The sequence below is a fragment of the Chiloscyllium plagiosum genome, chromosome 24 (assembly GCF_004010195.1).
Source record: "Chiloscyllium plagiosum isolate BGI_BamShark_2017 chromosome 24, ASM401019v2, whole genome shotgun sequence".
Lineage (NCBI taxonomy): Eukaryota > Metazoa > Chordata > Chondrichthyes > Orectolobiformes > Hemiscylliidae > Chiloscyllium > Chiloscyllium plagiosum.
Window position 1 is genome coordinate 12,001,909 of NC_057733.1, and position 27,202 is coordinate 12,029,110.

At 39.7% G+C, this 27,202-nt stretch overlaps 1 protein-coding gene across 7 annotated transcripts in view; it reads left to right on the forward strand.

Annotated features, from left to right (window-relative positions):
* LOC122562023 (myosin-16) overlaps positions 1 to 27,202 on the forward strand; it is a 277,196-nt gene that overhangs the window by 24,908 nt on the left and 225,086 nt on the right. For all 7 annotated transcript variants that reach the window (XM_043714428.1, XM_043714426.1, XM_043714433.1 and 4 more), the window contains exon 2: positions 26,091 to 26,240. In XM_043714428.1, coding sequence (XP_043570363.1) covers positions 26,091 to 26,240 — 150 coding nt within the window. The remainder of the gene's footprint in view (positions 1 to 26,090; positions 26,241 to 27,202) is intronic.

Genomic DNA, 27,202 nt, shown 5'->3' on the forward strand with positions numbered 1-27,202 from the left:
TGAATGGGTATATGAATAGGAAGGGTTTGGAGGGATATGGGCCAGCTGCTGGCAGGTGGGACTAGATTGGGTTGGGATATCTGGTCAGCATGGACCGGTTGCACCGAAGGGTCTGTTTCCGTGTTGTACATCTCTGACTCTATGATCCACTTTGGTCTGTTAAATTGCTTTTTTTCTCTAGATAGCTTTTCTTTAGTTACTTGCAGTTTTTTTTTTAATTCTTGATTGGTCTTTTCTAAGGATTGACATTTTTATCCAAACATGTCAAGCACATGCTGTTGATAATTTTTGCACATGATTAGAAAGATGTGCTGCATACAGTTGGCTTCTACCTGTGCAGCTGGAGCACCATCTATTCCTCACTTTGACTTGTGCCTTGTATGGTTTTGGCCAGACTTCCCTGTTTTTATATTTCAGTCTCTTTCAAATAAATGCAAACATTCCATTTGTCTTCCCTATTACATAGTGAATGTTGATGTTAGCTTTTTATGATTCATTCATGAGGACTCCCAAATGCTTCTCTTCTGCAGTCTCCCAAATTTAACTCATATTCAGCTCCTCTCTTCTTCTTGCCAAAGTTCATAATCTCACATTTTCACATTTTATATTCCGTAAGCCAAGTTTGACCCACCCACTTAAACCCTTTGTGTCATCCTCATGACTTGTCTTTTCAACTATTTTTGTGTCATCTGCAAATTGGTGATACTACATTTACTTTCCTCACCCAAGTCATTAATTTATTTTCAAATAATTACTGCACCAGCACTAATCCCTGTAGCACACTACTAGATACAATTTGTGATCCTCAAAATGCCCTCTTTATCCCATCTGTTCTCTAATAGTTAATCAATCCTTTATCAATACTATTGATAAAGGATAACTCCATGAGATTTTTCTTATCTTATTAAGTAGACTTAGGTATGGTTTGATAAAATCAAGCATTTTGCAAAAGTTCTGCATATATGGACAGTTTGATTATCTTGACTCCGTTTTCTGGAAAAATGACTGAAGAATGCAGCATGGAAACTTCAATTACCTCTTGATCACAATTCTGTATTATGCCATGAATGGTGCCAATATAATCTACACAAGGACTTCCTGTCACAAAGCATTCACTGTAACTGCAACTATAAATTCATTCTTCAGATGTGAGAAGTGATGGCAAAGCCAAAATTTACTGTCCATCCACAAGTGCCATTCCAGAAGACTGTAGTGAGCTACCTCTTTGAATCAATGCAATCCCTATGGTGCAGGTACGCATACTGTGCTGTTGGAGATGGACATCCATGTTCTAGATGCAATATAGTGAAGGAATGGCGATATAGATTCAAGTCAGAAAACCATGCACCTCAGGTATACACTTGCATGTGGTGTTATTTCAATGCCTTTGCTAGGCATACTCTTCTAGGTGGTCAAGGTCACAGATTTAGAAGGTGCCATTGGAAGACCTTTTGGTAAGTTACAGCAATGCATTGTGTGGACCAATTGATTGGAATCTTGTCAACATTTGAATTAATCACGTGGAAGATAATCATGATGACTTTTCTGATGAAATTTCACTCTTTGTACACCTTCTCTGCAGCTGTAATATTGTATTCTTCACTCTGTTCTATTACCCTAACCCATTTGTCTGCCTGTACTGCAGGCAAAACAAAACTTTTCACTGGACCTAGGTACATTTGACAATAATAAATCAGATCAAATCATTGTGGTAAAACTGTTCCACATCTTGTCAAGAACCCTCTTATTTTTCTTAAAGGGTGGTGACCACACACTGGGAGCTGTGTATTCTTTGGTAAGATACAGGATAATGTGATAGTCCCTGGGCTTCAGTTGACTCAGAGGGACAAAAAGGATGCCCACTCGCGAAGTAGCATTGTTCCCTTGGGGAGCTTTAGCAAGGAATTATTAGTTTACAATTCCATTCTGACCTTGAGGGCTGATTGCCTGGGGGTATTGGGACACATTAGAAAAAGCTCCAAACTGCTTTTGATTTCCGTGTACATGCATTACCTAGTCCGAGTGCCGTATGTCTCAGATAAGGTTTATCCATGTGTTTGCAATTTTTGGGCTGTGCTTCACTGCATTTGAGCAATGTCTTTTTCCGAAATTAGCTGTGGCAGCTGGACTGGCTGACATATTGCAGCATATCAGGGCTCCGTGTCCAAAGGGCAAGATCATCATTCATGGAGCTACAGAACCTATAGTTCCACTCTTCACTATCAGCAGATTTTTGCCCAAAATGGTTACATTCAATGTAAAGTTTTAAAAACCACTGAGTATTTGAACCTTAAAACAAAATATAGTTTAAGGATACCAGTAGAACACTTCCTGTAAGAGCTTGAATTGACTCCATTCCAAATTTTTGGCACAAATTATAAGAAAATAGACCATGGGATTATACTGCACAAGTTAATATGACTCCACTATTTTTGCGGAGACGTTTTTAAACAAATTCTCCCCAAATAGTTCAATGGAAAAAAATACTTCTGCGAAACTCTTTAAACATTTATACATGAATGTCCCACAACATCATCCCAGGTATCATAAAATCACAAATGCTTATCAAAATTTTGAAAACACACTTCAATAATTCTCATGTGTGACTGGTCCCCAGTACTTTAACTTCAATTTAAAAGAGTAGTACTTGATACAAGTAAGTTTGGTTAAGTAATCACAGGCTGACATTTTGGATCTAAAATCACTTGGAAACAGGATTTGATTTTAAATGGTTGATTTTTAACAAAAAGTAGTGGCAGAAATATTGGGTAGGTTTATCAGACACATTATTATGTGGAAAGTTAAAAATCACACAACACCAGGTTATAGTCCAACAGGTTTAATTGGAAACACACTAGCTTTCGGAGCGACGCTCCTTCATCAGATGAAGGAGCATCGTTCCGAAAGCTCGTGTGCTTCCAATTAAACCTGTTGGACCATAACCTGGTGTTGTGTGATTTTTAACTTTGTACACCCCAGTCCAACACCGGCATCTCCAAATCATTTATTATGTGGGTTCTGTTCATTAAAATGGTCGAACATTTCTTTGTGAAATCTAAGAAAAGGCTCAAAGTCTTTACAATGAAAAGCTGTGTTGGCTAAAGTTTTCTGTTAAAGCTCCTGATTAATTTCCCTGAGGATCTGCAGTGTGTAGTATGTAGAAAATGACAGTAAACCTGGTACAGCCTTGTGGTATGAGAGGCAATGAACTCTATCCAACCTCTTAATTATGGGTTGAGGTAGATTGTCAAATAAGTAAGCACATGCCTCCACTTTGCTTTATGCATTTTGCATCCTGCCTACACAGATGGATGTTGGAAGATGAAACATTTTGGATGAAGCCCAAATTTTACTTGGTTTGCTCTGAAAAAGAATTAAGTTTGACAGCGAACTGGGAAGTAAGACAGAATACTGCGTGATATCGCCATTCCAAAACTAAATGTATTGGTATGAGGCTAGTTAGTCCACTATTTAATAATGTCATGACTGCATTTAAACTAAGCAGTTAATGCTGTGGATGATTACAAAGGTGGTAAATTTGCATTATAGTCTGTTATTGGAATCCTTTATTAAATGTAAACTTTTGCTTTTAGCCCAATGACACCACAGTTTCTTAAATTCACACCTAGTTTTCTCTTCCTCTTCTCTAATCTCTAACAAATGTTGCAGTTCAGTTAATTAATACCAGCCTGTGTCCTGTAACTCACCAACCCAAGCATGGTCCTGATCCTTTCCTTATGAGATCTGTCTGGCACAGATTACCAGTTCAGGGTTGTTGTAACCAATTTTATTTATCCTAACACCAACCTGATTGAGATCAACACAGACTAACAAGTGAACCTGTGATGATTCTACGCTGAAGAATGTTTAAGGAGAAAAGAAATAGGAGCAGGATTAGGTCAATTGGACCATTGGGTCTGCTCCACCAGTCAACAAGATCATAGTTAATCTGGCACAGTAAACTTTACTTTCTTGCTTGTCTCCCATAATCCTTGATTTCCTTGTCAATCAAAAATGCATCTAACTTAACCTTCAAAATATTCAGTGTTCAGCTTCCACTGTTCTCTGGGGAAGAAAGTTCCAAAGACTAATAACCCACTGACAGACAAAACTCCTTCTCATCTCTGCTCTAAATTTAGTCATAAATAATTGAGAGATTGAAGTAACTGCACCGAGGCCAGTATCCCGACACCCTTTATGTACATGTGCACAGTATATGGCCTCTGACTAGCCAGCTCAGAGCCAGTCCCCAGATGAAGAGACTCTCTGAATCTACCGTTTATATCTGTCAGCCAGGGCTCCTGATTGGCCCAGGTTAACAACCCCAATCAAGGATCTCACAGTCAACAAGATCTACCTGACCCTCGTTTGAATTACTACAGAGATGATCCCAAGATTGATGATTAAGCATGAAACTAGATCCAAATCCTTTTCTTAGTAATACGTTTATTTACAGAATACATCATTGCAAAAGTCTCTGTTCAACTTAACACCCCAACGTCTTTTTAAGTATTCCAGTTACTGAACTGAAACTTGAAGCTCCTGTACTTAAAGACACTGGAAGTGAATTAATATCATCACCTGAAGTCTGTATGTCTTCAACACAAGAGAACTAGAAATAAAGTAGTTATAAACTAAGAACTATTTATTGGCTGTTACGTGGTTTACAAGGTAGACTGTTGCAAGACTTCATTACAATCTTTCACAGGTTCCAACTACTATGTGATCTGATATTATTGATTCTATTCATTCACAGGATGTGGGTGTCACTGGCCAGGCCAGCATGTATTGCCCATCGCTAATTGCCCAGAGGGCAGTTAAGCATCAACCACATTGCTGTGGGTCTGGAGTCACATGTAGGCCAGACCAGGTAAGGATGGCAGATTTCCTTCCCTAGTGCACCAGATGGGTCTGTCTTGATGATCAGCAATGATTTCATGATTAGTATTAGACTCTTAATTCCAGACTTTCATTATCATCACCTCACCACCTATAATTACCTGAATGGCTATTAATCCCTTAAACTACAGGAACAAAACCACAGTTTGAACACAGAACAAGGAACAAAGAAAATTACAGCACAGGAACAGGCCCTTAAACCCTCCAAGCCTGCACTGATCCAGATTCTCTATCTAAACCTGTCGCCAATTTTCTAAGGATCTGTATGCCTTTGCCTCCCTGCCCATTCATGTATCTGTCTAGATACATCTTAAATGACGATATCAGGCCGGTCTCTACCACCTCCACTGGTAACACCTTCCAGGTACCCACCAACCTCTTCATAAAGAACTTTCCACATATATCTCCCCTAAACTTTTCCTCTCTCACTTTGAACTTATGACCCCTAGTAACTGAGTCCCCCACTCTGGGGAAAAAGCTTCTTCCTATCCACTCTGTCTATACCTCTCATAATTTTGTAAATCTCAGTCAGGTTCCCCCCTCAACTTCTGTCTTTCTAATGAAAATAATCCTAATCTACTCAACCTCTCTTCATAGCTAGTGCCCTCTATTCCAGGCAATATCCTGGTGAACCTCCTCTGCACCCTCTCTAAAGCATCCACATACTTTTAGTAATGTGGCAACTGGAACTGTATGCAGTATTCCAAATGTGGCTGAACAACAGTCTTCTACAACTGTAACATGACCTGCAAACTCTTGTACTCAATACCCTGTCTGATGAAGAAAAGCATGCCATATGCCTTCTTGACCACTCTATTAACCTGCATTGCCACCTTCAGGGTACAATGGACCTGAACACCCAAATCTCTCTGTGCATCAATTTTCCCCAGGATGTTTCCATTTACCGTATAGTTCTCTTGAATCGGATCTTCCAGAATGCATCACTTCACATTTGCCCGGATTGAACTCCATCTGCCATTTTTCTGCCCAACTCTCCAATCTATCTGAACACCCAAATCTCTCTGTGCATCAATTTTCCCCAGGATGTTTCCATTTACCGTATAGTTCTCTTGAATCGGATCTTCCAGAATGTATCACTTCACATTTGCCCGGATTGAACTCCACCTGCCATTTTTCTGCCCAACTCTCCAATCTATCTATATTCTGCTGTATTCTCTGACAGTCCCCTTCACTATCTGCTACTCCACCAATCTTAGTGTCATCTGCAAACTTGCTAATCAGACCACCTATTCCTTCCTCCAGATCACTAATGTATAATACAAACAACAGTGATCCCAGCACAGATCTCTGTGGAACATCACTGATTACAGTTCTCCATTTTGAGAAACTCCCTTCCATTACTACTCTGTCTCCTATTGCCCAGCCAGTTCTCTATCCATTTAGCTAGTATACCCTGGACCCCATGTGACTTCACTTTCTCCATCTGCCTTCCTTGGGGAACCTTATCAAATGTCTTACTGAAGTCCACGTATATGGTATCTACAGCTCTTCTTTCATCAATGAACTTTGGCACTTCCTCAAAAACTTCTCATAAGTTGGTAAGACATGACCTTCTCTGCACAAAACCGTGTTGCTCATCACTGACAAGCCCATTTTCTTCCAAATGGGAATAGATCCTATCCCTCAGTATCTTCTCCAGCAGTTTCCCTACCACTGACGTCAGGCTCACCGGTCTATAATTACCTGGATTATCCCTGCTTCCCTTCTTAAACAAGGAGATGGATTCTTAAACAATTTGGATGGATTTATGATTTGGAGATGCCAGTGTTGGACTGGGGTGTACAAAGTGAAATATTACACAACACCAGGTTATAGTCCAACAGGTTTAATTGGAAGCACTAGCTTTCATAGCGCTGCTCCTTCACAACCACCTGCACTCAGATGTGTGCTTAAACCTTATTCTCTGATTCAGCGTCATTGACTAGGCATCAGAATTCCACATGTCTAAGTGACCTCCTTATCAACAATATTTTTCTCTGTGATATTTGATATTAGCAAAATGCAGTCTTTATCACTAGCCTCAAATGCATGCAATGAACATTTCATTATTGAAAGTAATATTAAAGAATAATGCCTTATAAACATTTAATATTTCTAATAAAATACCATGGATGGTATAACTCTGAAATAAACACAGAGAATTCGAGGTTTGTGCAAAGATTTGTCGCTCAGGTAGCTGTTGCAGTTTTTGTGGGTATGTGAGCCAAGCTGGGAAGTTGGTTTGCAGACATTTTGTCCTCTTTCTAGGTGACATCCTCAGTGCTGGGGAACCTTCTATGCTGTACAGTGGCAGTTGTGAGCTGTTCACAATCCTTAGAATCCATGGAATCCCTACAGTGTGGAAATAGGCCATTCAGCTCGAAAAGCCCATACTGACTCACTTCCCCACCCCACCCTATTCTATCCCTGTAACCCTTATTTTCCATGGCTAATCCACCTAACTGACATATCCCCTGGACACTAAGGACAATTTAGCATGGCCAATCCACCTTAACCTGCACATCTTTGGACTTGTGGCCTGCCTTACAATAACAAGACCAAACACAGACTGGGTGACCATTTTGCAGCACACCTCTGCTCTGTCTATGGGAATGACCTTGAGCTCTCAGTTTCTTGCTATTTCATTGGATCATCTTGCTCTCATACAAATATTTCTGTCCCCGACCTGTTGCAATTTTCCGGCAAAGCACAATATATACTTGAGGAACGACACCTCACTTTCCGCTTTGGCACTTTATAGCCTTGAAGTCTCAATATTAAATTCCATAACTTAAGGAACTGATTACATTATGTCTACTCTCAATTTTCTTTCCATTCTCTTCCTACTCCCCTCCACAAACCCTGCACAGCCTTGTCTTATTTATTTTACTCTTTGTAAAGAGATAGGAGAGAGTAAGGACTACAGATGTTGGAGATCAGAGTCAAAAAGTATGGCGCTGGAAAAGCACAGTAGATCAGGCAGCATCCAAGAACCTTTTGATTAGATTAGATTACATTACAGTGTGGAAACAGTGTGGAAAAAGTTCGGCCCAACAAGTCCACACCGACCCGCCGAAGCGCAACCCACCCATACCCCTACATTTACCCCTTACCTAACACTACGGGCAATTTAGCATGGTCAATTCAACTGACCTGCACATCTTTGGACTGTGGGAGGAAACCTGAGCACCCGGAGGAAACCCACGCAGACACTGGGAGAACGTGCAAACTCCACACAGTCAGTCGCCTGAGGCGGGAATTGAACCCGGGTCTCGGGCGCTGTGAGGCAGCAGTGCTAACCACTGTGCCACCGTGCCTTGAATTCATCAAGAGCTTAAGCTCAAAACTTCGACTCTCCTGCTCCTCAACTGCTGCCTGACTGGCTGTGCTTTTCCAGCACCCACACTCTTTGTAGAGAGAACCGATTCTGTCCATTTCACACCTTAATTTACATTCTCCGCCATTAACAATCCCTTTCTCTTAAACACTGGGCCTTTGCCTCTGTCATAAATATATAAAAATACATTTTCCAACCTCTTTAAGTTCTGAAGAAGAGTTTTGCCAGACTTGAAACGTTAACTCTGTTTCTCTCCCCGCAGATGCTGCTGAACCTGTTCAGTTTCTCCAGCATTTTCTGTTTGTTTAATAGTTTGTTACATTTGCGGTGATAAATAGTCACATTCAGCAGGCACACCTTTGGCGTTCTTCAGTTAACAACCCCTATGAACTTACTTTCAGTTTCTCCCAAGTTTCCAAATAACAAAAATCATATAGCTAACTTTACAGAGCAGCTGTTCAGTCTTTGGACTGAATACAGTGAGCTGCTGTTTATGCCCTTCAGATGTCAACTATCATCTGTGTATTTGTTTAATCAATTGCCCGTATGCAGCTGAAATAAGTTATATCAGTTTGTAATTCAGGTTATTTTTCAGCAGCAATTATCATGACCTCAGGACTGTCTAACTCTGTCCTGTCATAAAGCATCAAATGCTTGCTCATAGTCTTCTGTTTATCTTTAACGTGAAAGAAAATGTGAAAATATGATCTATAACTCTTAGGATTTCTCAATTTTATCTTGTACATCTTTTTCTGAGCAGTCACCCAGCTTTCAACAGACCACAGTTTTGCTATTTAATAATCCATATAATTTATTGTCTAAAATTTACAGCCAGGTTTTTCAAGCAATGAAACTCTACATAAAGGACATTGGAATTTTTAAATAATGAATGGTGCAAGGGAAGGAAAACTGCTCTCCACACTCCAGTGGTCATAGAACTTACTTTAACAATATTCTCTAGAGTTAATTGAAAAAAATGCAAACCCATTGTTAGATAATCCCTCCAGCCACTGTCAGATTAAATAGTTTAAACAAGATTGCATGAGTACCCCATCGAAGCATGGAAAAGACTGGCATAAAATCAAAACTGCCTAGGCAGCAAAGAAAGGCAGATTTCACCAGCTGTTTTCCATTCCCTAACCCTAAACTCAATGATATATATTACAAACAAGCTCCTTTGGATGTGAAGCTGCCTGGGTGATGATATGTGCCTGTGGTGTGGGCATAAAGCATCAATGTTCACGATGGCCATTTTGGCAACCTTCCATTATAAAGCCAATTTAATGCAATCTGTATTGGAATGTGGCATTTGTTTGGTGTGGATTTCTGCCCAGAAAGAACTATTTGAGATTGACCACCTTCATTTTATTTTGTACCTTTGCTACCATCTCAAGGGGAAGAGATATTCTCGAAATCCAGTTGAGTTGGATTTGACGTTGTCTGGGAGATGATGGAATTTTGGTCTCACTCATTGCAATACCAAGTCCTCAGTTTTTTCAGATTTAGTCTCCTTCTTTAGCATGATGTATCACAATCAAATAGAAATGAAGTGTGTGTGTGTAAATGAAATTGTAGTCAGCTCCTACTGACTGTGCTCTCTATACATAATTGCTTATTTATAATTTAATTTCTTACATATTGTTGCTATTTCAAACTCATATGTTCAAGGAGCTTGCAACTGTCTACTGGGATCATGCTTGTAATAATAGATAAAAACCTACAAACCAATCCTTCTTTATTACTTTTCTTTCAACACCGGTGAACTGATCAAATCAAACTATAAGAAAATATATTTTTGGAAATTAGGTTTCATAAAAAGAGAGAGACGAACAACTTTTAATCTGTGTATGGTGTATATAATGAGAGTTTTTTTTGTGATACGAATCAAGAAAAGTTTTCAATTGTCAAGTAGAAATGTTAGAGAAATCTGCCAGAGAGAAAACTGAAAATTAATGTCATATGTCTTTAATAGTGGAAAGCTAAAAGTAAATTGAAGATAAAAGCCACATCTTATTTCATTCTGTACATTGATGTGATGCAGAAATATTTCAGTTTTAATGTAGGCTGTATTCAACAATGTGGCCTTGCTGGCACATTACCTGTTATAAATTCAGTTCGGAAACACTTAACATGAAATTGCATTTTGAAAGTGTTCTTATTCTGCATTAAAAGTGATTTAGTGGCAAGTCTACACTGAGCCCCCACATGTGATCTTGAAATTCTCCAGATAACTTGTTTTTGGGTATATCCACTTCCTTGGCAAACCCAGAAGCCTACCACTGATAGAATTCAAACTGACAAAACGTGACAGAGGTTCCTTTGTTCAGGCTGGTTTGCCTCTCCATGCTGGGCTTAGAGTGGGGTTAAATCTCAGATGTTTTTAAGATCAGCATTTAGTGTATTACTGATACTTACATTGAGCCATTCAGGTCTCCTGATAGTCAGAGACTGGATATACCCTGACCACCAGATCATTCCTAACTACTGACACAGTGAGTATGTGGTAATTACCTGGTAAGTTTAAATGTTGATGAAAATACCTGGAGTCTGGAATCCTCAGCTAAAATTCCCTAAATCTGAGTTAAAATTGTAGACTTCAGAGGAGTTTCAAATTACTTGCCTGTATAATTACCCAGAAAATATCAGAGGACTTAAACCCTGCTCTAAGATTTAGCATATTATAAAATTAACCTCCCAGTCATTTATACTGACTCTGCCAAAAAAATGCCCCTGACACCACACTCCAACCCACCACCCAAATGCCCCAATATCTAATCGCCCAAAACCTGCCACCCACTCACCCACACTGACATCCACCCTCCCTACCCCCCACTTACCTTCCACCCTAGTTTACAGCCACTTATTCCTGCCTATCCATTCACCCCCCGCATTCTATTATTTTCTTAACTATTTATCCACCTGCCAATTTAACCCTCGCCCACCAATGTGCCATCTTACCCCTCATGCATCCTTCGCCCTTACTCATCTGTCACCGTACCCCTTTACTCACCTGCCACCCATCTCTTCATCCATTCACCTGGAAAGTGTATTAAAAGGTATGATTGTGTCTAAACTATGGCTAACACACAACTTAAGGTCTAAAACCGCCATGAATAGTAATTGAACTGTGACTAATAAGTGAAGCTAAAGGTAAAATTGTAGCAAAGAAGGTGGGCTTATCTTTGGAACTCCTTACCACAGAGAGCTGTGGGACACAGGCCTTATTTTTTTTAAGGCTGAGATACAGATAGACAAATTTATGATCAGAAGGGGAATCAAGGTTTGCAGGGGAAAGGCAGGAAAATGCACATGGGGAATGTATGATCAGCCATGATCCTATTGAATGGCAGAGCAAGCCCGAGGGGCCAAATAGTCTACTCCTGTTCCTATTTCTGATGATCTTAAAGTAATCAAATAATAGACAATGCAATTATAGAAGGACTAAAACACTGAAAGGAAGTGGAAAGGGGATTGTGAGACTAGATTAGCAATTGGGGAAAACCAGATTCTAAATATTTCTATTGATATAAACCCATTCTGTAGGAGTTCTACACATGGTCAATTTAAAGTATCAGCTGGGCTCTCATTGTCATTCGATCATGCTTACCAGCAGCTACATATAGACATATCTCTGTAGGCAAAAGGAACACGTCTAGGCATTACGCCTTTTTTGAATTGAATAAAGTACGTGGGACAATATTACATTAGTGCCCAGCAGAGTGCATTTGCCAACCAATCAGCATCTTATTTTCATACAGTTTAAATTGTTGTTCCCTTGGAAATTTGGCACTTTTGTGTCTGCCTTGATATGAGGACAACAATGTGCACAACAGCATGATCTATTTTTCTCAAAAACACTCAAATTCTATCTTTAAGTGACTATTTTAGGTATATAAATAAGCAGAGATTAATGTGAGCAAACTTTAGCCCATTGAAGAAATGGATTAGTGAATTATAATGAGTAATAAGCAAATTTCATTACACACTAAATGAATGGTCTGTATTTGGCTTCACTGTCAATGGATCAGCATCCAAGAACTCCCTCCCTAAAAGCACTGTGCTAGAATCTATTGTTGAGGATATGGTAGCAGGGGATTTAGAGAATCAAATATGACCAGGGCTCATAAATTTGTGTTTCTTCGATCTGTTCAAACTGTTATGGATTTAACTGCAGAATGGGTAAGGGCAAATTATATAATGTCATATATTTGGATTTTCAAAAAGCATTTGAAAAGTTGTGCATTAGGTTATCACACAACATCAGGTATCTTGAGTAAGACATTAGTATAGATTAGGGTTGGTTCCAGGGCAGAAAACAACAGGAATAAATGGGATAATATAAAGCACAGAACTGTGGATACTGGAGAGCTGAAATAAAAATGGAAACTGCTGATGAAACTTAGCAGGTTTGGGGATAAAGCATTGTTGACGTTTCAAGGCTGGTGACTCTCCATCAGAACTGCTAGGTAAAAGAGGTATTTATGGTAAGGACGTGTTTGGGTGGTGAGGGAGGGGAGATGGGACCCAGAGAGACAGAGATATGAAAAGGGCAGGCATATAAGGGGATTATTGATAATAAGCTAGGATGAAGAGAAGCTGAATGAGGGCTAAGAACAGGAGAGAATGGATAGGCTGTGCTGAAAACAACTCATATATTATGATAATAGGACTAAACAGAATAAATGTTTCTCAGTTTGCTGACAATATTAAGTCAGGTGACAGTGAAGGGTTTGCGGAGGGGTATTAACCAGGGTGAGTGGGCAAAATCATGGCAGCAGGAATGCAATATGCAAAATGCTGACTTATATTTTGGTAGGAAAATAAAAATGCGGGATAGTTCTTAAATGCTGAAAGTCTGAGAAACATTCACATTCAGAGGAACCTGGAAGTTCTTCTATATGACTCATAGGAAGTTAACATGAGGTATAACAAATATTTAGGAAGGTGAATGCTATAAGAGTGTTTACTGCAAAGGAATTCAAAGATAAGAAGTGTTACTGCGATTATATCTGGTATTAGTAAGGCCAAACCTAGGGTACACAGTTAGAGTGCTGTGTGCAGTTTGGTGTCCTTATGTAAAGAAGGACAAGCCCCAGAGACAGTGCAATTAATGTCCACCAGAATGAAAGGGAAATATTTTAATCCTTTGATCCTTTAAAGACTAAATGAGACTTGGCTTTCTTGGTCTAAGCGTTCATTCATTCCTATATGGGTAAAACGATCAAAGATGGCTCACAACTCTCCAATTTGTTACAAACAATGACTTTATATTACTTTTATAGATAACAGTTTTCCAACAAACACACTTACAGTTACACACTCTTATCTCTGTCCAACAATGGTCATTCTAACTTGCATGACTATATTATCCAATCCTATTCAAATACATACAATTGATTATATTGTAGAATCAAATCCTTACTGATTCATCTCCTGACTGTCAGTGTACACTTTCTGATGATGAAAATACTTTACTGTCCTTTGCCCCTTTCACAGGCCTATATTCCCTGGAGATAAAATGTCAGAACTGGCATAATTGTAATGATATAACATTCTTAAGGGACTTGGCAACGTAGATACTTAGAAAATATTTCCCTTGGCTGAGGAAACTGAGAACACAGAATGATATATTACAAATAAGTGGTGTCCAATTTGAAGAGAAATTTCTTCCCTTACTGAGAACTCTTTAGAATTTATTATCCGAGGGAGCTGTACACGCTTAATTGTTGAGCATCTTTAAGACACCAAAGGAATTAAGGGATAGTGCAGGAACTGATTTGACGTGGAAAATCTGCCATAAGCTTTTTGAATGGTGTTGTGCCAAAATTCCTGTTCTGACTTATTATTTAAAAAAAAAATTGTACTTCGATAGCACCTTCCATGACCACCAAATGTCTAAAAGCACGATATCACCAAAGAAATACTATTGACTTGTCATTGCATGTTGTAACTTCAGAAACACAACACCAAGCCCCGTGCACAGCAATCTTGTACAAAAATCAATGTGGTAATGACCAGGTTTTAATAATAGTGTTGATTGGAGAACAAATGTGGATGTGGTGAGGGAAGAAGATTTCCAATCTTAGAGGATAGCAGTTGGCTGATGGAAGTTGGAAGATCCTTAATGAAGAGGAATTATGTTCACTTTGAAACCAGGTGAGAAAGGCAATGGGAAGCCACCTTTTTTCGCTTCAAAGTATCTGGCAATAAATGAAAAAGTAGGACATGACGCGGAGTGTGCAGGAGACAGAGTTTCTTTTGACAGGAGTCAAAACTCCATTTTGCTGAATCCATTAAGTTGTCATGGTGATTTTTTTTATTTTCTTCTGTGGCTGTTTTGGAAATTCCTTTCTATTCCAAATCTGATCCATGTCAATTGAGCTCTGGCACTGCCTGTTGATTGGAAGTTTCCTGACCCTTTGTTGAAGTTGCTACACAACAAATCTAACTAAATTCCTTGTCCTCCTCACACCTGCAGATCTATTTGATAGTTTTGAGGTTTTAATGTAAAAGATAAGGAAATATGAAATTCTAGATTTAATAACTTACTGTGCTGATGGTATCAAGTTTCATTATGAAACCAAACAGTGTGATTTGGAGCACTTTCTTAAAGATCATTGTAATTACTTTCTTCAGAAATGATGTTGACTTGGCATTTAAGAGGAAATATTTGCCAGAACAATCTGTGCACCTGGAGGTTTATTATTAAATACGCCAGATAAATGTGCATGTACAACAGCAACATTTTGGGTTGGATGGAATGTAATTAATTACATGTATTCAGATGGTGTCCCATAAATAACAAAAATGCAATCATGTGGGCGGTACAGTGGCTCAGTGCTTAGTACTGCTGTCTCACAGCGCCAGGGACCCAGGTTTGATTCCAGCCTCGGGTGACTATCTGTGTGGAGTTTGCACATTCTCCCCGAGTCAGCATGGGTTTCCTCCCACAGTCCCAAGATGTGTAGGTTAGATGGTTGGGCCATATTGTCCAGGGGAGTGCAGGCAAATTGGATTACCCATGGGAATGCTGGGTAACCGGATAGGGGTTGGGCCAGATTGAGCTGCTGTTTCGAAAGTCAGTGTGGACTCAATGGGCTGAATGACCTACTTCTACACTGTTAGGATTCTATGATTCTAATACATAGCACTAAAGTTGTGATTCTAGGCTCAATGTTTGACCTACATTAGGCTAATGTATTTGTTGTGTCACAAGTTCCAGATAAGCCTTGTAAACTTAGGATATCTGAAGAGTATCTTTTAACTTCCTTCATTTTTTTCTTGGTTCACCATTATAAACATATTTGGAAAAAGACTGAGAGATCGACATTTAAAATGGAGTTTCAAACTACTTTTGAACTCCAGATTCCCTTGGAAAGACAAATTTCATTGTATTTTTATGTTGTTCTTGGGAAGTGACAGTCACTAGCAAGCCGCATATTACCCTGATTGTCATTGTGAATGTAGTGGTGAGCTGTCTTCACAAAAGACTCGTTTTTCTTTCCCCTCTAGTTGGTTTGATTGAACTGATTGCCTTGCTAAACCATTTCAAAGCACAGTTAAGTGGTAACTCCATTGTTGTGTGTCTGGAGCCACATGTAGGCCAGACCAGTTAAGGATGGCAAATTTCCTTCCCCAAAGGGCATTAGCAAACCAAATTTTTCCTTACAATAATCTGTAGTCTGCCAATCAGTACTAATTGAATGTAAAATCTGCTCAACTGCTCTGGTGGAATGTGAATTCACATCACCAGGCCATTTGGGCTCCTGGATTTTTAATCCAGGAACACTACCATTCTGTCAGCATCTTTGTCTAGAGAGGGAGAGAGAGAGTTAGAGCTGTAGTTAATTCTGAACCGGATTGTGCTGTCTCACATGTGTCACAACCCACCATTGTCCAACAAAGTCAGGAACATGCAAACTCTCACCCTCAGAGACACCTGAATGCAGCCTCCCATGTTTCAGCATTGTTTCATGTGGGTCCCTATTAAGGATTGAAAGGATTAGGCAGCTAAACCTGGTAAAACAGAGTTCCAGCAAGCCAGTTGCAACCCGTCCATAGACTCCTATCAGAGTTAATGTGCATGTGCACAAGATGAGCTGTGGATTGACAGTGCAGTGTGCGCAGTCCAACTGTCTTCAATGGCTTCATCAATGACTCCACCATAAGCCCGGAAATAGGAAGTAGAAATGTTTATTGATGATTGCACAATATTCAATTCCATTCACATCAGCTCAGACGCCGAAAGAGTTTGCCCTTTTACAGCAAGACCTGGACAATATTCAGGCTAGTGCTGACAAATACCAAGTAATATTTGTACTGCACAAATGTTAGGTAATAGCCATCTCCAACAAGAGAGAGTCAAACCATCTCCCCTTGATGTTCAACGGCATTATCAATTTTGAATTCCCATTATCAACAGGATCACCATTGACCATAAACCTAGCTGGACCAGCAGTAAAAATGCCGTGACTCTAAAACCAGTTTGGAAGCTAGGTGTTCTGTGGTATGGAATGAAATAGCTGACTCCCTAAAGCCTGTGAACCACCCACAAGACACAAGTCAGGCTGAAATACTCTGCACTTGCCTGGATGATTGCATGTCCAACAATGCTTAAGATGCTTTACGCCCTCCAGGGCGAAGTATTTATTCATCTCAAACATTTATTTCCTTCACCACTGCCATGTGTTTCTCATTGTGTGAGGGTCGTTCAGCCTTGTTAGTCATCACCACACTCGTGTATTTATGATCAAAGGGTTTACCTATATACATCACGCTGAAAGACAATGAATATTACAAGCAACACAGCTTTCAGAGTTTAAATAATAAGTGTGTCTTTTTAAAATGTATGGTAAACATCACTGTGGTACAATTGATGCTAAATGTTCTTAAATGACTATTAAGTAAGCAGATTATTTGCTCTTGGACGTCATTGAAGTAAATGCCTCCAGGTTCCCCTACTCACAGTTGTTAAAGTCCCAAAGTGACTTAAGGTTTGTCAGGACATGTGGGGCAGGCAACTCTCAGTATGGCACTGGGTTGAGTATTCTGCAGGCTAGAATGAAATGTTCTCCCTGTTGACATTGGTTCCCAGATTGTATCTTCTGTCATCAAAGTCTTGTTTGGTGACAGGATTTCCCTTGGTCTTGATTATAGAGAGAGAGACACAGTGCTTTGACGTGCTGATCTTGTCGAGTTGAGTGCTTCATTGTACTTCCTTCTTTTTCCCACGGTTTGACACCTTCCTTTCCAAGGTTGCTCCAGTTATATTGTTTTCTGACTGCTCTATTCAGACAGTAAAAAACAAACAAAACTTTCCTCAATCTGTCCCTGGACATAAAGATTTGATTGAATGCATATTGTTTAATTTCCCCGTCATCTAGCTGGGAATGCAAGACAATGAAACTCCTGATCTTGAATATTGTATGATGTGTGACCTACATTCTGATGGGTTCAGTTGGCTCCCTGATTATATACAGTGGATGTCATTGACTCCCTAGCCAATTTGAAGATGGTGTATGAGGTGATCAATGAATCTGTTGGGTGGGGTTAGTTTTAGTTTTATATTTGAAAGGCTTGTCCTTTCTGGTCTTGGGGCCTGTGTTTTAAACAGGATCCCTTTTCCCAAAACTGTGATATTCCCATGGGGTAAACCTTGGTGAATCTTGCAGATGATACATACTGATGGCATCATGTTATTGGTGAAAACTTATCATTTTAATCCAAGGTTAATCTCAGGTTTGACAGCATCTTCCAAACCAGAAACCTCTGCCACTTTAAAGGATAAGAGCAGCAGAAGTATTGGAATGCATACATTTTGAAGCTCCCCTCCAAATTACCAGGGCGGCAAAATATATCAATAAAACAAAGAACTACAAATACTGGAGATCTGAAACACACATGAACAGAAGTGAGTTTATTTGGGAGCACTACTCCTTCATCAGGTACTACAACCACCTGATGAAGGAGCAACACTCTGAAAGCTAATGCTTCCAAACAAACCTTTGGACTATAACCTGGTGTTGTGTGATTTTTAACTTTGTATACCCCAGTCCAACACTGGCGTCTCCAAATCATGAACAGAAATAGCTGGAGAAACTCAGCAGATCTGGCAGTATGTGTGGAGAGAAAATAGATTTAAAGTTTCAAGTCTAGTTCTGAAGAAGGGTCACTAGACTCGAAACGTTAACTCAGATTTTTCTCCACAGATCCTGCCAGACCTGTTGAGTTTCTCCATGAAAGTACATCATTGCTGTATTAAAATAACACAATCCCTTCCAGCACTGAGAGAAACTTTACCACATGATTGCAGTGGATCAATATTATAGTTCACCATACCTTCCTGATGTGCTGGCTGGACAGCACCTGCTGAGTTTACCACATGGAAAAGTAAAACAAAGACTTGTCCTGTTATCAATGAGATCCTTAACAAGTCAGTCATGGTTTAAATGGTCTCATTTTGATATAAGGTACACCAGAATATTCTGAATGGGAGATTGCATAATCACGCTATGCAGCTCATTGACAAGCCTTTGTGAGCTGTAGTTGAAGCATTTCAAAAATCAAGTGATATATTTTCATAAACTGACACAAAGTAGGCAACTCATCTTTCTTACAAAGACTGTCAGACTGACGGACCCTTAGAGGGAGACGAAAACAGCTTGAAAGACACAGGGAAAGGTTGTTGAATTCTGAAAAAGAGTTATACCAGACTCAAAAAGTTGCTGTTTCTCTCTGCATAGATATTACCAGACCTGCTGAGTTTTTCCAGTATTCTCTGCATCTGTTTCAGATTTCCAGCATTTGTGATATGTTGCCTCAATTTGCGCTATCTGTGGTATCTTGGCCAATATTATCCGCAAAAATAGATCTACTGTCATATATCTCATTGCTGCTGTAGGAGAACACTGTGCACAACATGTGGCTGTTCCATGTCCAATAGTGTGACAGTAAATACTCTGTGAAAAGAACTCCATCAGTTGCAAAGGTACTTTGAATCATCTGGTGATTTTAAAAATATGCCAGAAATGCAAGTCTTTCTTTCTTGTTCTTGCTTCAAATATACTCCTCTTAGGAAGTTTATTGAAGGCTTTATAGGAGATTCTAAATTATGTTACAGACTGCCTTAAATTTATGTTGAGAGTGTGGTGCTGGAAAAGCACAGCAGGTCAGGCAGCATCTGAGGAGCAGGAGAATCGACATTTCAGGTAAAATAAAGGGCTTTTGCCTGAAACGTTGATTCTCCTGCTAATTGGATGCTGCCTGCCTTGCAATGCTTTTCCAGCACCACACTCTCGACTCTAATCTCCCGCATCTGCAGTCCTCAGTTCTGCCTCAAATTAATGCCATTTGGTTACCTCACACTAGAGCAATTCTAGGATTTGACTGACTGGATTTGGGCAAAACTCACTTTGCCCTATCCCTTCATCTCCATGTCCATGCAGAGTGCTTTTTCAAACTGTTGCCCATCTTAAATCATTGAGACTGAAAATTAGATGATTAATATGCATGATATTGGAAATTTGTGATCCATAAGATGAGCTCATAGCTTGAATTGCATATGTCTATGTTATGGGCATAGGGGACTATGACTTGTTTCAGTGACTGCATAGGGGACTATGACTTGTTTCAGTGACTGCAGTATGTTCTTTATTTTACAACCATCAAGACTCAGCGTGGATTTGCACAGTTGTAAAGCACTATTCCCAACCTTTTTTTTTTAGACGGTAGTTTTTGGTCATCCTGTTGTAATTCATGGCTCATGTTGACCAATCTTTTGCTCCTTTGTTCCCTTACACTCTTCCCTCTTGCCTTACACCATCATTCCTTTTCTTGTGAGGTTCCCCAATGAATTATTCTTTCAGATGGAACATCCTAGTCTCCAGGGTAGGAGGATGGAGGGGTGCTGAACTAAATCCCCTTCATTGTTCACTCAACTGTTAATTTGAAGAGGACCCTTCCCTGATGGATTTATTTCCCCTGCCCCAATGAACTTATGTTTTAAAAGGAGACAATTTAAGCAGGCTTTCTTGAGTTCTTCACAAAAGAGTGAATTTATTCGATACTTAAGGAAAGAAGAAATAATAAAGTAACACACATATGCATAGAAATAAGAAGCAAGTCAATAAAGATAGCATTTTTCCAAAGTTCTATAGATTGATCTCTGACTTCCAGCAGGAGAAGATGATGGGCTGTTCTCGGCCTTTGTATTGGGTGATATCAGAAGCATAATTGTAGATAGGGTGAACAGTTGATTTATGGAGACTTAGCTTTGCAGGTCAGTTCAAAGACCTTTGTCCTGTTTCTTTTCAACTGCAGTTTCATTTGCTTTTTGTTTTCCAGCAAAGGAAGAGAAAATCTTCCTTTCTTTTTCATTGCAATGCAGCGATAACCTGAGGTTTTCTCAGCTGTAACTTTTACCCACTAAAATAGACAGACGAGTTAAAATTGGCTTTTAACCCACTTTCATGTGCATTCGTTGAAAGCGAGAAATATAAATGTTGTACTGTGCTTAGGCCCATTACATTCACTGTTTGAAAACTCATTAGGTTCACATTTCAGGTGGAGTGCATTTCTCCTTTTGATGTCTTTCTCTTTGAAGTTTGCTTAGCATCTGTCAGGTGTGACATTCCATGTTCTCGCTTGTGGCTGGATATTAACCACACATGCCTTCCAGACAGTCATCGAATTACTTTGCTCAAAATTTACATTGCCAGTTATCTTTTATCTGTTAAATCCTCTTAAGTACCATCTTGGCCTCCTCTCTTTCCTCCTCAGCGTTTGTATAAAATCTGACCTGTCCTTAACTATTATCAGTTCTGATGAAGGCCACAGATCTGCTGTACCTTCATTTTTCTCTTTCTCCACAGATGTGGCCTGACCAGCTGGAGTATTTCCAACACTTCCCCTTTCTAACTGCACTGCATACTTCAGAGAAAGTGAGGACTGCAGATGTTGAAGATCAGAATCGAAGAGTGTGGTGCTGGAAAAGCACAACCAGTCAAGCAACATCCAGGAGCAGGGGAATCGATGTTTCAGGCATAAGCTCTGATGAAGGGCTTTCCTGAGAAAGGGCTTATGCCTGAAACGCCAATTATCCAGCTCCTCGAATGCTGCCTGACTGGCTTCGCATTTCTTGCACTGCACTGCATACTTTTTTTCCCCCCAATATTCAAACATTTCTATTATCTTCACTTGCCCACAGTATTTGCCCCTTACTCTCAACTTGGCACTGTGCCAGGAAATCATGCAGCCCATTCACAAACCTGTTAACTACATAACTGATTGGCCGTAAGTGTGATATGGAGTTCTCTTCTCCCACTTAGAATCATACAAGACAGAAAGAGGCCCTTTGACCTACCACTCCTCATGATGTCTCTTTGTAAAAGCCACTAAATGTCTGCCACTGTTCTTTTCCCACAACCCTTGAATTTTTCGAAGAGGTGACAGTGGACAGTGGAATGTCTACGGATGTTGTTCATATGGACTTCCAGAAGGCATTAATGAAGTCCTAAATAGGAGATGATTAATTAATGTAGACCATGGAATTGAGGGTAAATTGTTGACATTGCAGGGAATTGGTTGAGTAGCAGTCGATAGAAAGTAGGGATAATGGGTAGACACTCAAATAGGCATATGGAACCAATGCTGTAGCACAGAGATCTCTGTTAGAGCCTAAATTACTTACATTATTTATTGATGACTTGGATAATGGCATATACACAATTTTGCTGAAACATAAAGTTAGATGACATTGAAGACATTGTAAACTCACAACAGGATCTTGATAGACAAAATGAATGGGCAAACTGTGGCAAGTGGATTTCAAAGTAAGCAAGTATGAGATTATCCATTTTTTAATATTAAGCCAGATGGCACAGAAACAGACCCTTTGGTCCAACCAGTCCATATCGAACATAATCCCAAACTAAACTAGTCCCAACTGCCTGCTCCTGGCCCATATCCCTCTGAACCTTTCCTATTCATATATCCATCCAAATGTTTTTATAAGTTGGAATTGTACCTGCATCCAGCACTTAAAGTCATAGAGTCATAGAGATGTACAGCATGGAAACAGATCCTTCGGTCCAACCTGTCCATGCCGATCCCTGACCCCAGGGAAAAGACTTTGCCTATTTACTCTATTCATGCCCCTCATAATTTTGTAAACTTCTATAAGGTCAGCCCTTGTCCTCTGACGCAGCACTTCCTCAGGAAGTTCATTCCACACATGAACCATCCTCTGTGTGAAAAATTTGTCTTTCGTGTCTTCTTGAAATCTCTCTACTCTCACCTTAAAAATGTGCCCCGTGGTGTTGAAATCCCCCATTCTAGGGAAAAGACAAATACCCTTAACTCTATCTATACCTCTGATTTTATAAACGCCTATTAGGTCACCTCTCAACCTCTTACACTCCAGTGAAAAAAGTCCCAGACTATCCAGCTTTTCTTAATAACTCAAACCTTCCACACCCAGAAACACCCTGGTAAATCTCTTCTGAACCCTCTCCAACTTGATAATGTCCTTCCTCTGACTGGACGATCAGAACCGGACACAGTATTCCAGAAGAGCCTCACCAATGTCAAATAGGAACAAATTTGGTACTGTACAGATCTTATATAAAGATATAAACCAGCTCAACAACACTTGTTCCTCAACACTGGATTTCCCACCATCAGGCAAACAGGCAGTGTCTAGCCCATTTAGCACAGTTCTGCTTTGACCTCTTCCCCTCCTTTCCGTAATTATGATATGGCTTCCTTTGCCCTCACCAGCTTCCATATTCAATTCATCCTTCACCATTTCCATCATCCCCAGTGTGAAGCCACCACCAAATATATTTCTCCCCCATCAGAACTCCAAAAGGACTATTGCACGTCCTAGTTCACTCTTCAAGCACCCCAAACAGTCCAATCCTCTTCCCCCATCACCTTTCCATGCAAGTTCAGGAAATGTTATATCATCCTTTTCACCTGCTTTCTTGTCACTGTCCAAGGTCCCAAACACTCCTCGCGGATGAAGGGGCAATTACTTTGTAATTGCTGCTCAAAATGTATTTTGGATCTATAAAGGATAGATCAAGGTAATTTCAAGATGGAAGTCCAAAGAGTGCAAAGGTACATACATGTTTAAAATGTCACAAAATAGTCAAGAAAGGAATGGAACGCTGGCCTTTATATCAAGAGGATGGGGGCACAAGGTTGCAGAGCCTTGTATAGGCCTCGCTTGGAACACTGTGAGCACACCTTAGGAAGGATTTATTGGCCGTGGAGGGAATATAGACTAGGTTTACAAGAATGATACGTGGAATTCAGGTGTCAGGTTATGAGGAGAGATGATACAAGTTAGGTCTGCTTTCTCTAGAATTTAGAAGGTTATGGGGTGATCTAATCAGGGTCTTCAGGATATTAACAGGAAAAACTAGGGCACATAAAGATAAACTGCTTACTCCACTTTGAGATTCTAAAACAAGGGGACATGCCTGAGAATTGGGCCAGACCATTCAAGAGAGATGTTCGGAAGCACTTCTGCACAGAAAAAGTAGATGTTTGGAACTCTTTCACAAACTGCAGTGGATGTTGGATACGTTACTCATTTAAAATCTGAGATAGATCACTTTTTTTAAGCAAAGGTATTAAGAGATATGGACCAAAAGCAGGTATCTGGAGTTGGCCACAAATCAGCCATGATCACATTGAATAGCAGAACAGACTTTAGGGCTGAATAGCCTACTCCTGTTCCTATGTTTCCTGTTTTAAAGTAACAAGAGATGGGTTTAAAAGCAGTTGATTACATTTAATAGCATCAGAAGAAGCCATGCGGTTGTGTTTAGCTTACTGAAACTGAACTTGTCAATATAATTCTGAATATTTAAAAAATTATATTTCAAAATACAAAAAGAAAATATTTTAGAATTTTGGCTTCAGTACAAACCAAAGGAGATCAACTAAATGGTGAAGTTTGCACTGATTTTCAAAATTGTGCAAATTCTGAGAAGGTCAATAGGGAAAATTAACCTAGTTATTTGCTAATTGGCAAGGAACAACACTGGTGTAGACAAAATGGAGAGAGAGGGTTAAATAGGTTTTCCCCTTGGAGAAGGTGATTAGAATGAGCCATGCATTACACTATGAAGTAATTTGAAAGAGAATTAGTTAAATAGTAGAAAAAGAAAAACCTATTAAAAATATAATGAAAGAGCAGGGAAATTAGATTAGAACAAATATCTTCAAGTGTGCGCTGGTAATGATGCATGCATGATGAATTGAATGACCTACCTCGCTGCTGTAATGTCTATTATTGTGTCTTGCTTTCTTTATTTTTCTTAGTAAGCTACTTAACTCTCTTTCCTCTCTGATTTTCTTAATCTCTCATGCTCACACTTATGTTTTCAGTCATGCCCTCTATCACTCTTTGCTTGTTTCTGTTTATCTTTGTTTCTCATTTCACCTCCTCTCATTCCTGTTTGCTCACTTTACTCCTTGCACATTCCACTGTAGTCTTCACACCCTTTGGTGTTCTTCCAGTCCAATTGGCTTCCAGAAATGGTTCTCAATCTATCCTTCCTTTGCTGGTGGGGTTTTTGCCACTTTTTGTAACCTACAGTCAGTCAATGGGTGATGATCCATTACAGTATTCGAACAGTCCTCAGCAATCACCTTACAGTTCTGTCTTCAGCTTCTCCTGCTGAGCAACTGCACAGTACGTGAAATATCCAATTACATTGATCCATTTATTTTCTTACTCTCAACCAATGCACTTGGGAAGCATTCTATGCAGGCTGGAGGTTTTGCATTCCATTGATTGCTCTCTTGTTATGTCTGGAACTAAGCAATGATTACTTGCAGATGACAGGTTTAGATGACAGTTTCTTTGCTGAATAGAGAAAATTGCTGTGTTTCTGTAAATTGTGGCTGGTTTACATTATAATGCGTTCTCCAAATACCAGTCATGTGTGAGGTAATAGAATCTTTGCACTGGTTTGACCCGGGTCTTCCAGCCTCACTTCAATTCACTCTCTTGTTGTAGTTAAAATACTCATGAGGCGTTATAGCTCCAGTGAAATAGATCTTGCCTTTGGTCTAACACTTCCAGAATTACCCTTTGGGTTGCCTCCAGCTCGGATCTGGGGTAAGCATCAAGTTGGATGCCAGCTGCAACCATCCAAGGTATTTTCTTCCCTGAGACAGCTGCATGAGCCAAGCAAGGTATGATTAAGTGTTAGACTTGGCATTTTTCACTTTGATTTATTCCAGTTGGTTTAGAATTCTTCTGGTCGCCCTGTGTAACCACATATTGCAAAGGTAATTACGTTTTGGTCTGTTCAGCATTTCTGACAACACCATAAACACATTCTTTTACAGCATGTTCACAATTTCGATAGAAAAACTTCAGCAGAGAAATTTTCGGGAACAGCAGCCCTTAGCAACCAGAAACATTCTTGCCCCCAAAGGGTTTTCAAGTTTTCTTTTCTCATTACACACTAGGTGGGTGGGGAGATGCTGGGAGTGTGTCAACATGATGCATTGTAATTCATCTTTACAGTAATGGTGATCTGATTTGACAAAAACTTATAAACTGTAACATAAGTAAAGTTGGAGTACAGTTTAGAAATAACTTCATCTATTTATATTAAAAATGTTGAGAAATAATTTCTGCCTCAGACATGATCAAATCTGTCTCATTCTGCACAGAATTTAACTGCGGAGGTCAGTGCAGATGAGAACAGTTTTATTCTGAAGATGTTTCATGTTATTGTACTATTTTCATTCTCTAAAATAGACTTTTACCACTACCCTTTCCACTTTTTGCTAAAATGCACGTTTGTGTTAATAAACCTTTACTGTTTTGTAGGTGAAACCACTTCCGCATGTGCTAGGTCAGAACATCAGGATGAGAGCAAAAGAAGAGGAGCTCCAACAAGCCATTGCAGAAACAGAGAAGCTCACTCTGCCAGTCCAGGAGCCTGAGCGGAATACTCTGCTAGCTCAGGAGAAAAGTGCTGTAAGTTCACTCTATGTCAAACCTGTTGTGCTTGATAAATGTGTCACTAAAAAAACCAACAATCTTCTCCATTAGAAAATCAAAATATCCATCCCCCCCCAAAATCTCTGCAACCTCCTCTAGCTCCACTCACCTCGGAGATATATTGTGCTCCTTGGAACTCAGAGATTTAACAGTTGCACTATTAGCAACTAAGCCTTCGGTTGTCTAGACATTTGGAGAATTTACTCGCAAGGCAATCTTCTCTACATCAATTTCCCACTTAAGAAATATCTTAAAATCTATCTCTAACCAAGCTGTTAGTCATTTGACCTAAAATATCCTTCAGTGGTTGTGTGTCATTAAAGCTTTTATGAAGTGTCTTGGAATCTTTAATTACATTTAAGACGTGACATAAAATAATTTGTTGATGAAGTAAAGTGACCAGAGTGCATTTTAGGACAACTATTTGGATAGACATTGCACTCTCAGTACTTTAGCCCATGCTGCTTTCACTGCTCTTTATAACTAGCTCAGTAAAGTGACCCAGTAAGACATTGATTGATTGATGGAGTGATTTATTGTTGTTACATGTAATGAGATACAGCGAAAACTGTTGTTCTGCATGCTCTGCAGGCAGATATTACCACACAAAGTGCATCAGGGTCGCAGACCATAATGCAGAATTATAATGTTACAGCTGCAGAGAAGGTACAGAGAGAGAGATCAACATTGACATTTAAGAGGTCTGTTCAAAACAGTAGGGAAGAAGCTGTTCTTGAATCTATTCATACGTGTATTCAAACTTTTATATCTTCTGCCCAACAGAAGAGGGTGGGAGGGAGAATAACCGGAGTGGGAGGGGTCTTTCATTATGCTGGTTGCTTTCCAGAGGCAGCAGGAAGTATAACCAGAGTCAGTGGAAGGCTGGTTCGTGTGATTGACTGGGCTGAACTGTATTGACACTCTCTGTAGTTTCTTGC